The 13,874-nt window shown below is 43.8% G+C and overlaps 1 protein-coding gene across 1 annotated transcript in view; it reads left to right on the forward strand.

Annotated features, from left to right (window-relative positions):
• Window positions 1-5,378: 5,378 nt before the first annotated feature.
• KLHL3 (kelch like family member 3) overlaps window positions 5,379-13,874 on the forward strand; it is a 99,617-nt gene continuing 91,121 nt past the window's right edge. Inside the window, exon 1 of the mRNA XM_087815892.1 lies at window positions 5,379-5,581. Within this exon, the coding sequence (XP_087672018.1) occupies window positions 5,526-5,581 (56 nt within the window). The 5' untranslated portion in view covers window positions 5,379-5,525. The remainder of the gene's footprint in view (window positions 5,582-13,874) is intronic.

The following is a 13,874-nucleotide window of genomic DNA, read 5'->3' on the forward strand; positions in this document are numbered from 1 at the left end:
GATTTTTCCCTTAGATGCAAGGATGATTCAATACATGCAAATCAATCAATGTAATACACCACATTAAAAAAGAAAGGGTAAAGATCATAGGATCATCTCAGTAGATGCAAAAAAATTCATTTAACAAAATTCAACATTTATTTATAATAAAAACTCTCATTAAAGTGGATATAGAAGAAATGTACCTCAACATAATAAAACCCACATATGTCAAGCCCACAGCTAATATCATACCAAATGGTGAAAAGCTGAAAGCCTTTTCTGTAAGATCAGGAACAAGACAAGGATGCTCACTTTCACCACTTTTATTCAGTATATTAAAATTCCTAGCCAAAGCATTTAGGCAAGAAAAAGAAAAGGCATCCAAATTGGAAAGGAAGAGGTAAAACTATCACTATTTGCAGATAACATGATATTATATATAGAAAACCCTAAAGACTACATCAAAAAAACTTAGACTTAATAAACAAATTCAGTGAAGTTACACAATACATAAAAATTTGTTGTGTTTCTCTATACCTCACATTTAAAACAGGGATGATAGTCCCTTCTACAGTGAGGATTAAATGAGATGCACACATGTAAAGTCTTGGGTACTGAATTTGACTCAGAGTAAATAAACAAGGGATGAGAGCTGTTATTACTATTCAGGGGTTGTTATCTTAAAGGAGATGAGGGATGTGAAACACTTTGTAAGCATTAAAGTGCAACACAAATGCCATGGGCGATTATTCTCTTGTATCTAGGCATGGTGTCTTCTACCCTCAGAGGAAGAGTCCTGAGGGAAGCCAAGCTTTACTCCGGATAATGTGCTATTCTATCTTTTGACATTTTTGGGCTTCAAGTTTATTTTCAGTTTCTGCCTGGCTTCCTGGGCTAGGGCACTCTAAACAGCTGTAGGGAGAATCTACTCATCAAGTGGTCCAGGATCTGAGGGGAAGTTTTGATGGTATAGATGTGGATGGGCCTTAATTTAGCTCTGGTTTTGCCTAGTCCTTGGTGACTTATTGGTAATAGTTGGTAATAGTCATTACTGGAAATGTGGAAATGGCTTCAGGAGAGACCTGTGGCTGTGCTTCCTGGTATAATCTACATGGCTGACTTTCTTCTTGACCTCTGAACCAAGGACTTACAGAAGTATAGTTTGGTAGCGTTGGTACGGTCAATGGAAATAATAGCTGCTAATGGTTACCGAGTGCTTATTATAGGCGAGGCTGTTTGCTAAGTGCTTTATATACTTTTACATTGAAACCTAACAACCCTGGGAGGTATGTGCAATTACTATCTCCTTGTTACAGATGAGAAAATTGAGACTTATAACTTGCCTAGGGTTATGTTTCTGGTAAATATATTTGCACCCTGTTCTGTCTGATTTTAAGGATGTGAGCGCTTTTCATTGTTCTAAGCAGACTTTGCATTTAGCTGTGCATCAGAGTCACCTATGAAGTTCATTAAAATTCTTGCTTCTTGGGCCCTGACTCTATAGATGTGAGGTGGTGCCTGGCCCTGAGTGTTTTCATTTTCCCAGGTTTACTGAGGTATGATTTATATAAAATAAAATTCACCCATTTCATTTAGTTTGATGAAATGTAATAGTTGTATACAATTGTGTAAATATCACCACAGTTAAGACATGAAACATTTTGCCCGGCCAACATGGCTCAGTGGTTGAATATCAACCCATGAACCAGGAGGTCACAGTTCGATTCCCTGTCAGGGCACATGCCCAGGTTTTGGGCTTGATCCCTAGTAGGGAGAGTGCAGGAGGCAGCCAATCAATGATTCTCTCTTGTCACTGATGTTTCTATCTCCCTCTCCCTTGCTCTCTTTGAAATCAATAAAACATGTTTAAAAAAAAAAGATATGAAACATTTCCATAACCATAAAGAGTTTCTTTTGCCTTTGATCCCCTGATGCCTGCAATACTTATCAGCTGGGCAGATGGTTCTGCTGCACAGCTAGGTGTGGGGCTGCTGTGCTATGTTATGATGCCCGCAAATGTGGGGAACTGAAGTCTGGAGAAGGAAAATAACAGCAAGAAAAGAAGAAAAAAGACACTTAAAAGGAAGAATGAGACCTGGAGAGTATTGTGCTGAGTGAAATAAGCCAGTCAGAAAAAGACAACCAATCATATAATTTCACTCATATGTAGAATCTAATGAACAAAATAAACTAACAAACAAAATAGAAACAGACTCATAGATATAGAGAACAGTCTGACTGGGTGAAAAAGGTGAAGGGATTAATTAACATACAAACAAAAAACTCATAGACACAGACAACAGTGTGGTGATCACTTGAGGAAAAGCGGGGGAGGTAGAAGAGGGTAAAGGGGGGTAAATGGTGACAGAGGAGACTTGATTTGGGGTGGTGAACACACAGTACAGTGTACAGATGATGTATTCTAGAATTGTACCCCCAAAACCTATATAATTTTATTCACCAGTGTCACCCCAATAAATTCAATTAAAAAGAAAAAGGAAGAATGATTGGTCTTCTAACTCCAGATGAGCTATGTTCTACTGACTATTTTTGGCAAGATAGAGCATGGTGCAGAGAACTTTCTAGACCAAATCCACTTAACAACACAATTTCTTCTAACACGGTTTCTTCCTGAGCTGCATAGAGCTGAAGGATTCTGAACAAAGTTGATGTTGATGGCTGGGTAAATTGCTTTGGGATGGAGAGGTGGGGCCACTAGGTACTATTTGTAAGCTGTGGGAAGAGGCTTGGGCATGGGAAGGAGGGCTGGGAAGGGGATTCGGCAGTACTGCTAGGCTTCCAAGGGTGGGACCTCTTCCTCCAGGTGACACTATGGTTTCTTAGATTTACCTCTATTGCAAGAATTCAATAGCAACTCTTCTTAATCTGAAGTCCATTCAGATTAAGGGCAAACAGGTTCAGGCTGTAGCTCAGAGAGCATTTGGATAATAACGTAGAAAATATAAACCATAGCTCAGACTAGAGATTAGGGCAGGAGCTTTGTGCCAGCAGTCTGGAGACTTTAATTCTTGGCTCAGCTCTGGCCCTGGTTTACTGATAGCTTCTTCTCGATAACCTCCTCTGAGGTGTCTGTCCTGTGCACTTCTTGTGGGAAGAGTGAGTGGTGGACAAAGTGTGTAGGTGGTAGCAGTATGGTTTCAACACATACACTGGTCAGCATGACAAAGTAGACGGCAAAGAAAACTCTGTAAAATTTTAAACTGCCTCTCAGTAGTTGTAAATTGAAACCTGAATATGGTCAGCCCTTGTGTATGTCCTTTCCTGGCCTTTGTTTTCCTTCTCTCTGGTTTGTTAGGTGTGACACTCCCCCATTTCTTGTATGGTGAAGCTGTGAATGAGGGTATGAAGTTGTAAAAGATTCATCTTATTTTTATGAATCACCCAGTTGTCTTCCTGGTGGATGTCCGCACTGGGGCACGGATTCTGGGATTCAGTTTCCTTATTTGTGATCTTCAGCTGCTCTTGGGCCATGGGATCTACCTCAAGAGGAAATATGTGGAGTAGAGCCATGAGACTGATTAAAGATGATGAGACGGAGACTGAAAGATGAGAGGAGTATTGTGAAAGGAAGGAGGTGGACAGGGCTCTGCGGTGTAACTAAGACCACCTAGGCCTCTTGTCATTTGAGAAAGGGTGAATGTGGGTAATGGCTTAATCTAAGAGGACACTGAAGATAATCTTTGAGAAGAACATCCTAGCCAGTTTGAGTTCAACAGACTATATTAAGTTGAAGTTACTCTTAGTTTATATTACCTCAGCTCCCCTCTTTCCCGCCTTGGTTTCAGGGCTTTGTAGCAGTGAAAAAACTTAGCCTCAAATTATAACAATTAATAGATTTACTGAGCATCTCTAATACTTTCCCTGAAGCCCCCTACAAAAAAATTAGAGTCCAATAAAATTTTCTCCTTAAATAATCTCACAGATTACTTTAAGGAGAAGAAAAATGGAACATTAAGACAATTTTTATTTATTTATTTACTTATTTATTTATATTTATTTTTAAATATATCTTTATTGATTTCAGAGAGAGGAAAGGAGAGGGGGAGAGAGAGAGAAACATCAGTGATGAGAGAGCCATTGATCGGCTGCCTCCTGCACGCCCCCAACTGGGGATCGATCCTGCAACCCGGGCATGTGCCCTGACCCGGAATCGAACCCCGATCGCCTGGATCCTAGGTCGACGCTCAACTGTTGAGCCATGCCCAGCCGGGCTTAAGACAATTTTTAGACTCATGTGATTTTAGAGCTGAAAGGGACTCTAGAGATTGCCTGGTCTCATCCTGAGATGAGGGACTGAGGTCTATAGTGAGGAAAAGAGCGACTTGCTGCAAGTCACTCAGATAGCGAGTGGTAGTATGGATCCTGAGAAGCACAGCTATGGCGGGTCCCAGAATAGAGATGCCCGTGTATGACTTACTGAGGCGTCACGGAAGCTTCTAAATCCATTTTTGTGCTGAGTTAATCATTAGTGGCTGATGGCCTCAGTTACCTCTAAGTTGCTTGGCTGTGGCTAGGACACAGACTGGCCTCCCATCTTCCCAAGATTATGTTTTAGAGTTAAGTTTGTCTAAATGGAGTCTCAGCAGCTGGAGATAACAGGGTGTGAGATACTTAGGCTGGAGATGGGGAGTCAGTGGGAGACTTAGTAGTTAGAGCGACAGCTTAATCAAATTTCAGTAAGGTGGAAGATATTTTAGGTTTGTTCTATGAAATTTGGCCTCTTGCAGTAAAATGGGGTTTGTTTCATTTTCACCTATTTCTACCAGTTTCCTTTTCTAATTTCTCTTTGCTTTCTTCTCAGTTCTATCAGGCTCTTTCCCTCTAACCGCTCTCCATCTATCAGGCTCTCAGAGCCACTGTAGATTTGGGGAGAAGGAACTGGAACATGAGCTGTGACCTACAAGTCAATTTCCCCAGGTGGATAAACTCCACTGAAGCCACAGAGGGAGGCGCCTCCTCATTCCAGCAATCTGGCGGGGCTGATGGACTCACAGCCTATGGGGGCAGGGGAGGGGGGCAGGAGAGGAGGGGGCAGGGAAGGAGGGGGCAGGGGAGGAGGGGGGGCAGGGGAAGGGGGGGCGGTATTTCTTGGGCTAGCCAGAAACTGCCTGAGCCTTTGCAGTCTAGGCAGAGGAGACACGAACCCCTGGGGTGGGCAGGTCGCCTGGGCTGGGGATGCCTGGGCAGATGTGGAGGCAGCTGGAAAGGTGGCACCACAGTTGGTTCGCTGGAGCTTCGCTGTTCCTAGGAGACGGAGGAGCAGCGAGCCTGCGGGGGAGGGGAAGCAAGTGGGCTGCTGCTTTTAGCAGCTGAAAGGACTGCAGGGAGCTCTGGGTAAGACATTTTCTGCTGCTGCTGCTGCTGCTGCTGCTTCTGCGGTAGAAGCTGCCGCTAGCAAGCCGGAGGAAGTTGGATCGAGAGGGAGGAGGCTTCATTTGCAGCCATGCTGAATCACTGCTGCTGATCAGATCTCCTGCTGGTTGGCTCCGGGAACTGAGAACAGCGCTAGGATCTCTGGGTGCATGCACAATTCAGCAGCTGCCACCCCCGCTGGGCCTCGCACAATGGAGGCTGAAAGGTATGTGTGTACAAGTGTGCTGTGTGTGTGTGTGTAAGTGAGTGTGTGCTCGTGCGACAGCCACCAGCTTTTGTGTTTGCGTCAGCTTGGCAGAGTCTGAAGACCTGGCCACTGATGGATCCCAGTGGGAGGCCGGATAGAGCAGGGAAGCCCCTTTCTCCAGAGATCTAGCTTCCACAAAGGCAGGTCTGGATTTGCTGGGCAGCGGAGCACCCTGAAAGAGGGACTTCCTGGCTGGCGTTTGGGAATAGTTTCAGGCTGGGCTGAATCAGGATTGCCTTTCTCAGGCTGATTCAAGGAGGCATTTCTCTTTCCTGGCTAGTTTCCTGGGGTGCTTTTTCTTTGGTGAGGGGTTTTTGATGTTATAGTAGGGCCAACCTGGAATAGAGTGATTGCACTTTCATACTGAAATCTTCAGCAATCATGCCATGGTGATGTCGTTCCTAAAAGCGTGTGTGTGTGTGTGTGTGTGTGTGCCCCCCCCCCCTCACGCGCGCACGAGCGCCCTCGGGGATGTGCCTACATACGCACACAAATTCAGGTAAGGAGAGAAACCTATCCGATGACACTTGCTCTGATCTGACTTTCATTTGCATTGAAAAGTTTATAAATGATACTGGAAGGTGTGTGCTTAAGGGGAACTCCTGCTTCTTCCACCAGGGGTTTCTTATGAAATAGAAATCAGCAGAAGGGAATTTAAGTACTTCTTTGGAGCTGGATCTAACTAGCCAGGGTTTATTTCCTGGCAGGCACATGCATATAAATTTTAAACCATTATCAGAGGATCTGATTCTTGCACTGTGGTGCAGGGGCGGGTCATTTGGCTGTGTGCTAAAACTCTCGTGTGCCAGCCTCTTCATCCTGTGGATCTGCGGCTGGTAGAGAGCAAGGCTTGCCATCTTCCTCCAGGTGGGAAGGCAGCAGGGAGGGGTCAGGCCATGGAAGTGCACCACTGAGGAGAGGGCCGCTGCTTCAAGGTGCTGGCTTGATGCAGACGGTAACTGGCTGGCTAAATGATAACAGGTTTAAGTCAACACTGCCTGGAGAGTACCTCAATAAACACTTTCTTTTGCACAGATTGCCCCAACTTTTGCATCTCGTGGTGCAGAGTGATGTCATTAGACATCTCTAGACCTCATCAGAACTGGCATGATTGTTAGGTGTCTTCTTGTCTGAATAGGCCCCAGGGGCTGTTTTTCTTTCCCTTCCTCCCTTTCTTCCTTCCTTCTTTCTTTTTGTTAATCCTCACCTGAGGACATTTTTTTCCCATTGATTTTTAGAGTAGAACGGAGGGAGGGAGGGAGAAAGGGCGGGGAGAGAGGGAGAGAGAGAGAGGGAGAGAGGGAGAGAGAGAGAGAGAGAGAGAGAAACATCGATGTGAGAGAGACACATTGACTGGTTGCCTTCAACAGGCTGGGGATCAAACCTGAACCCAGGTACATGCCCTTGACTGGGAATCGAACCTGTGACCCTTCAGTGTGTGGGCTGACACTCCAACCACTGAGCCACATTGGCCAGGGTGGGACTGTGTTTCTTGATGTGACTTCCACAGGAGGAGTCTGAGACCTTTCAGACAGAGTACACTGCTGGTGCAGTCCCTCCCCGGATGCTCTTTGTAGCAGGAGCTTCGTGTTGGACTCCACGTGGCCTATTTCCTAGACTTAGGGCAGAGGTGGGCAGTGACCACACCTTTCCGTTGGTGTGGTATCTAGCAGAAGGGTAGGGATGTGTGAGTGTAGGTTTAGAGAGATTCTGGACCAGGCCTGTTTTCTTCACCCATGGTATAATGGGGCTGAAAGGTCCATGTGAAACTAGTAGCCGTAGATCAAAGTACTGCTTCCCAAGCATCTTTGGGCACCTGATGTGCTCCCAGTACTGTATTAAGAAATGTCATGAGTCCGTGCCCTCCAGGAGCTCTCTCGTTCTTCAGTCCTCTGGTGCCTTTCTGCTGGCATGGCTGATGTCATCTGCTTTTTCACGCCTTGTTTTTGCATATGTTCCTATCCTTTTCATGTCTTGCAGACAGAGAGTAGGTGAGAAATCCAAACTGAGCGGCTTCCAGCATTCATCAGGTCACTCAGCTCACTATATTTTGTTTCTACTCCAGGTCCAGCTTACTATGCCAGGCATTTGTCTTCTGAAATCTGGCTCCAGCCTCCACTTCTGCTGCTCACCCATATGCTCCCCAAGGGATCTGTTCGTGTCTTTTGTGATCACTCATCCTGTACACTATTCCATCCAGACTCAGGTCCTTGCCTCCCGGAGTTCCTTTTGCCTGGAATGCCTTCCCCTTCCTTTTCCCCAAAAGTTTTAAAATTCCCCTTTATCCAGAAAACCTTAGCTTTTCTAGTCCCAGCTGATGTTCTGAATTCCAATTCTTCTACGTTGTATCTTATAGTTGGATACTGAATAATAGGCCCACCCACCAGAATTGTTGTGCTTTTGTTTCATGTATCTTATAAGTCCTCAAACTTGGGGACAGGTCCTCAAGGACAAGGAGGGTGCCTATACCCCTGAACGGCCCTCATCGACTGCTCTGTGACTGTGTGCATAGTAGGTCCTGGATAATTATTTGCTGATTAGTTGATAACTTTTGTGGGACGCTCTGATAATTAAAAAGAAAGGTGGTTAGAGAGGAGATTGAAACCTTTTGGCCAATAGGTTCATCCTTGGATATCGGCCTTATTATCTCAGTACGGGTAATTGACTTTATGGAATGCTTTGAGGTAGGGGGAAAAGGGGGAGGCAGTCTTGTTTTACAAGTTCCCTGAGAAACCCAGAGCCAGAGAAGCTGAGTGACTGGCCTAGGATCACATGTCAAACCTCCAGAGACTGGAGGAATCCTGAATCTGGGGCTTGTTCCACACTTAACCTGATGAAGTTTAATTGGAGCTGGTTTTAAGCAGTAAACATTTTCAGCCAAGAGATTTTTTAATGAACAATTTTCTTTCTTTGCCATGAGGGTATGAAAATAACTTCTACCTTGAAAGGCTATTAATTGAAAGCATGGGCTTTGGAGTAACAGAGACCTTGCAGTGACTCTACTTCATAAACTGTGTGACCTTGAATGTGTCACATTTGTCCAGAAATAATTTTTCTCTTTGGTGCAAAAGGAGTAATAGATATTTTATACTTTATGGAGTTGTTGTGAAGATCAAATGAGACAGTATGTATAAAGCACCTAGTAAAATTTTTCTGGCACAGAGAAGTGCTCGGGAATGGTGGTTGCTGTTGTCCTTGGTATTTATTTATTGCCCTGTCATACCCCATGACTCTACTGGGACACTAACATAGCTTATTTTAGGGCCTTCCTATATTTATAAGCCAGAGCAGATTATATGGGTCCATCCCCATGAGAAAATTAGGTAGAGCTTATCAGGTCAGCATCTTGCTTCTATCTAAACTATCTCATAGTAAGATACAGGGCTTGGCATTTCCTCTTCTAGGTTTCACCAAGACCTACCTCTGTCCCGTTGTTTTATAGACACCCTGAGGCATCTGGATGCCTTAGTGGTTTGGAACCATGAATTGTATACCCCTTTGTTCAGGCCAAAATCTTAAGGAGAACCTGCGAGTTTGCACTCACCTTCGTTGTGTGCTGCAAGCTCTCCAGCTCTATGGGACCTTCTGAAGCTCTTCGCCATCTCTCTCTGAAGAATCGCTGTGGCTTGGCCTGTCAGAGGAAGATGATTCTGTCTTCTGTTTTGCAAAGGAAAAAGCTCTCAGTTACTACAGCGATAGTGTGTGTGCGCGCGTGCTCTTGCTATTGAAAATGGAGGTTGCTCTTGCTATTGGGATTTTAGTTCAGTTCTGGAAATCAGACTTGTGGATGAATTAAAATAAATTTCTAACTTATATGAAGTACCTAGAGTAGTCAGATTAATAGAGACGGAAAGTATAATGGTGGTTGCCAGTGGTTGGGAAGAGGGAGGAATGGGGAATTATTGATTAAAGGGTGGAGTTTCAGTTTGGGAAAATGAAAATGTTCTGGAGATGGATGGTGGTGATGGTTGCACAGCAGCATAGATGCACTTAATGCTGCTGAGATGTACGTTAAAGATGGTTAAAATAGTAAACTTCATGTTACATATATTTTGCCAAAATTAAATTCTTTTCAGGCCTAGTCTCTGGCATATCTGCAAGAGTTGCAGAGAACCACAACTTTTGGAAGAAGCATCATAAAAAGGGAAAGTTGGTTGTCCAGTTTTCTTAAAATTGTGGTTTCCTTTTGCAGAAGCATCAGGATGTCCCTGCTTGAGGTGAGCCCCATACACCCAAGATTATGCCATGAATTTGTGTGATCAGTCCTCAGAGGGAGAATGGCTCATCCTTACTGAGGAGAGCCTGCTCCTGGACCTTGGGGAGCTTTGGAACTGGAGGAAGCTTATCTTTTTGCCCTTGATCCAGGGACAGATAGACCATATTTTCTGAGAAGACATGACTTAAAGAGCTAGTGCTCTCTCAATGCTGTGTTTTGCGATGTGAGGTAAAAAATGCTGTCAAGACCCAGGGAAGAGCAAGTGTTGAGTGTAGCGCTTTAGCTTTTTCTCTTTTCCCACAGCGCATTGCTGAGTCCTCCCCCACCTCAGAAGTCATGCGTAGAAACTTAAGAAATTTTTGGGCATCACTGCTGCTTGAAGCAGATATACATTTTGTCCATGATAATTGCAATCAAATTTTCCATTTTGGAAATAGTTTTGACGAAGGAAGGTTTTCAACTGCAGAAAAAAACCAAAGTCAGTGAAAGAAACCACTTAATTTCCCCATACCCAGATTTGGGTTTTAGGATCTTGCTTGCTAGGTTTTACATTGTTATTCCAGATCCAGACAAGAACATTTCTGGATAAGTTTTCTAAAGCAAGTTCTTTATTTGAGGAAACTTGCCATTGTAGAACTGACCTAATTTGTTTTCAGTTGCTAGATGAACCCTAAAACTAGGTTAGACTAAAAAGAGCATTAATAAACTATATAAAAAATAACTTGAACATGCTCTGTTCTCAGATTTCCCCCCATATTAAATAAATTCAGTGGTTCTCAAGCTAGGTATCTCTAACTTTTTATAATTTATAAGGATTTTTAGAGTCTCAGCACAGTTTTCCTGGACTTTTCTTTTTAACTTATGAATGTCTATTGTAGCCTCTATCAAAACCGCACACATGGAAAAGCTCAGTTTTCCTATTCAAACCAAGTAGAAGCTTGGCTTCCAAAATACCACATAACAAGGGGTGTGTTTTCTTTTAGTCTTTCTCACTCCTTGTCTGATTCTGTCTGACTCAAGCCTTTCTCGTATGTTTCACATTTTTACGCACTCCACTTAAGAGATTTTCCCCCTGGGTTTTGAAGGAAGCCGTCTGTGAATTGGACCCTTAGGAATGTGATTAGTAACATACCTGTTCTTGGGCTTGTTTATGAAGGAGCACATTATAAGAATGGCAACCACTGCTGGTTGGCTTTGATGAATCATGACGGGCTTGTGTGAAAATTCCAAATTCAATACAATGAATAATATTGTCTCCGGTAAGCGCTTCAGTTTCCCGCAGTCAGTGGAGTGAAGTAGTGCTGTCACAGGTCCTGGAGGATTCTGTCGTTTTTCATTTGGCCTGGTTTGGCCACATAGTGAAGAACCTCAGAGAGTAGGACATGAGAAATGAGCCCTCTTTGCCTGATAGGCTGTGCACAGTATCCCAAGTCAGTGGACATTCCTGTTAAAAGCATGGGCCCTGGAGCCAGACCTGGGTTTGGGTGTCAGTTCTCCACTTAGAAGTTAGTTATATGGGACTTTTGGGTAAGTTCTATCTCAGAGCCTCAGGAGATAACAGTACCTTACTCATAGGGTTGTCCTGAAGATAAAATGAGGCAATGGAGGTAAAGTCCATCAATATATCATTGGGTTTCAGTTATTATTAACAGTCACTGTTAACTGTTGCCCAGGAGCTGTTGCTTCCCGATGCGTGTCTTCCATGTGTCTGTGCGCTAGCGCCTGATGCTGGAGTATGAAGACGGGGCGTTACAGCAGCCTGTGGGGGGTGCTAGTTCCTGAAGACTCAAGTCCTGGGTCCTGCTGCCTGGACATCTTCAAGTGCCAGGTCCTTCATGAATCCAGAAGGAGAAATCTAAATTAGGTCATTTTGGCCTTGCACTGTAGGATTGGGATACATGCTAGACCTGCAGTTTGCCCAGGGCCCTGTAGGTTCCAGAATCCCATCTTGTCAGCATCCTGTTGGAGGAGCAGAGTCCAGCTGATGAACTCATGAGAATCTGATGTACAACATTCAGAGTGGCAGTTTGTTAATTTGCCAGGAAAGCTATTACTGGCAAGGTGTTCCTGAGGGCCTGCCACCACTTTTCTTGCTTCTTGAAGGAGAGGCTAAATTGATCAAAAGCCTGTATAGTAAACTAGGGACTGAGTTATAGCACTTGAGTATTTACAGGCTTCAAGCTTCACAACAGGGATCTGGCCTGAGCTGAACCAAATGACTATGTCTGATAATTAAATCATTTTCTTTCCTGGATAGTATGGGATGAGCAGGAGCAAGGGCTTTCTCTCTCCAATTCTTGTTTTTCAGTTTCCCTTTATAAAGGATACTACATATATATTTTTAAATGAGGGATTTTAATGCATTTGTCAGGGTTTTTTCCCGTTTTTTAGGTGACTTTGCCTTTCTTCTATCTCATCTGTAGCTTGAACATAATGTGCCTGGGCTCTGTCGCCCAGTATCAGCCCACCCTGCCTAAATTTTATTTGTGTCTCTTGAAGCCTTTTAGAGGTGACGTAGTTCATAGCCCTCAGCAGCATTTCTAAGGCTCCCCTTTCCTCTCCTCTTCCTCTCACACCCTGGATGCTCTGAGCTCCTCATCTGACAGATCCCGCAGAAACTTCTGCATAGTCAGCCTGCTCAGAGGCTTTTCTGTTTCCTACTTTGCTGACATGCTTTCTAGTGTCTTTTCCTTTTCAGTCATTGCCTGAATTTTGCTCAGCGATGGAAAGAGCCTAAGAACTCACACAGTAAGCAACAACAGCAATCCTTCTTGCTGCTCCCTTTTCTCTAGTTGATGCTGGCTTTCTCTAGCTCCCATCCTTCTGATTCTGTATCACCAGTGAGGGAATTGGACTAGCTAAGAAATAATCCCCCAAGTCCCCCATGGGGAAGGAAGGAGGGGAAGTTAAGAGGGACAAAGCCATAATTATTTTAATAAGTGTAAGTGAAGAAAGATGGAATAGTTTGTAGTTATGCTTCATTTACTTACTCATCCCTTCATTTGCTCAATAATAATTTTTTGAGCACCTGTTGTGTGCCAGAGGCTAAGAATAGAGAGGGAAATAAGACACCGTCCCGTTTCCCATAGAGTTTAAAGTCTAGGATCAGCAGTGTTGTGCTGGAGCCAACAGTCACCCATTTGTAAGAACTACTTATTAAATTTTTAGGAATTTTGTGAGTCAGTTTTTAAATAAAGCCATTATTAAAAATTAAATTACGTAACTTAATTATATTAAAAACAAGTGTAACAAATACTCAAAAATCATCACTTCCTAATCATTTTACTATGGTCTGTATCTCCTCGATTATGTCTGTCTGTATAGAGGAAATACTATATGGCGATGTACATTTAGGAAATACTATATGGCTGCTGCACATTTCTTCCCAGCTCCATATATTCAGTGATATCGCATTGGTAACTTGAAATAAGCTGTGGTGGGAGTATTTACAGCATGGACATTGGCAAATGTTAAAAATCAAAGCTCCCTGTCTTGAAACCAACTGTTAAACATTTACCAGCACACACTGTGTGGGGGAGACAGAGAAGTAAGAGGTAATTACATTATTATACAGAAGGAGGGCACAGAGTACCATGGGAACACATAGGAAGGGAAACTAATCTAGGGGTAGCAGAGGATGATAGGAAGACTCCCAGCAAGAGGCTTGAAGGGCTGATAGGAATTAGCTAGACATTGGGGAGAATGGGTGGGGGTAAGGCAAACCAGCCTGGTGTATTTGGGCAGCTGCAAGTATTTTGGTACAACATTGACAAGAAGTCTTCAGGGCAGTGGTGGGATTATGAAGGGCCAGGCTAGGTCTCTGAGATTTATTCTGAATGCAGTCAGGAGCCAGCGAGAGATTTTATTTAGAACATGCCATGCTCACAGTGACGTTCTATGACGATCACTCTGGAGTCTGAGAGGAGGTTACTGCAGTAAGACAAGATCATGATGGCTTGGACTGAGGTGCTAACAGTGACTATGAGAAGGGAATGGAGTGGAAAGATATTGAAGGACAGAGGTTTGATAGGACTG

The sequence above is a fragment of the Miniopterus natalensis genome, chromosome 4 (assembly GCF_054644295.1).
Source record: "Miniopterus natalensis isolate mMinNat1 chromosome 4, mMinNat1.hap1, whole genome shotgun sequence".
Lineage (NCBI taxonomy): Eukaryota > Metazoa > Chordata > Mammalia > Chiroptera > Miniopteridae > Miniopterus > Miniopterus natalensis.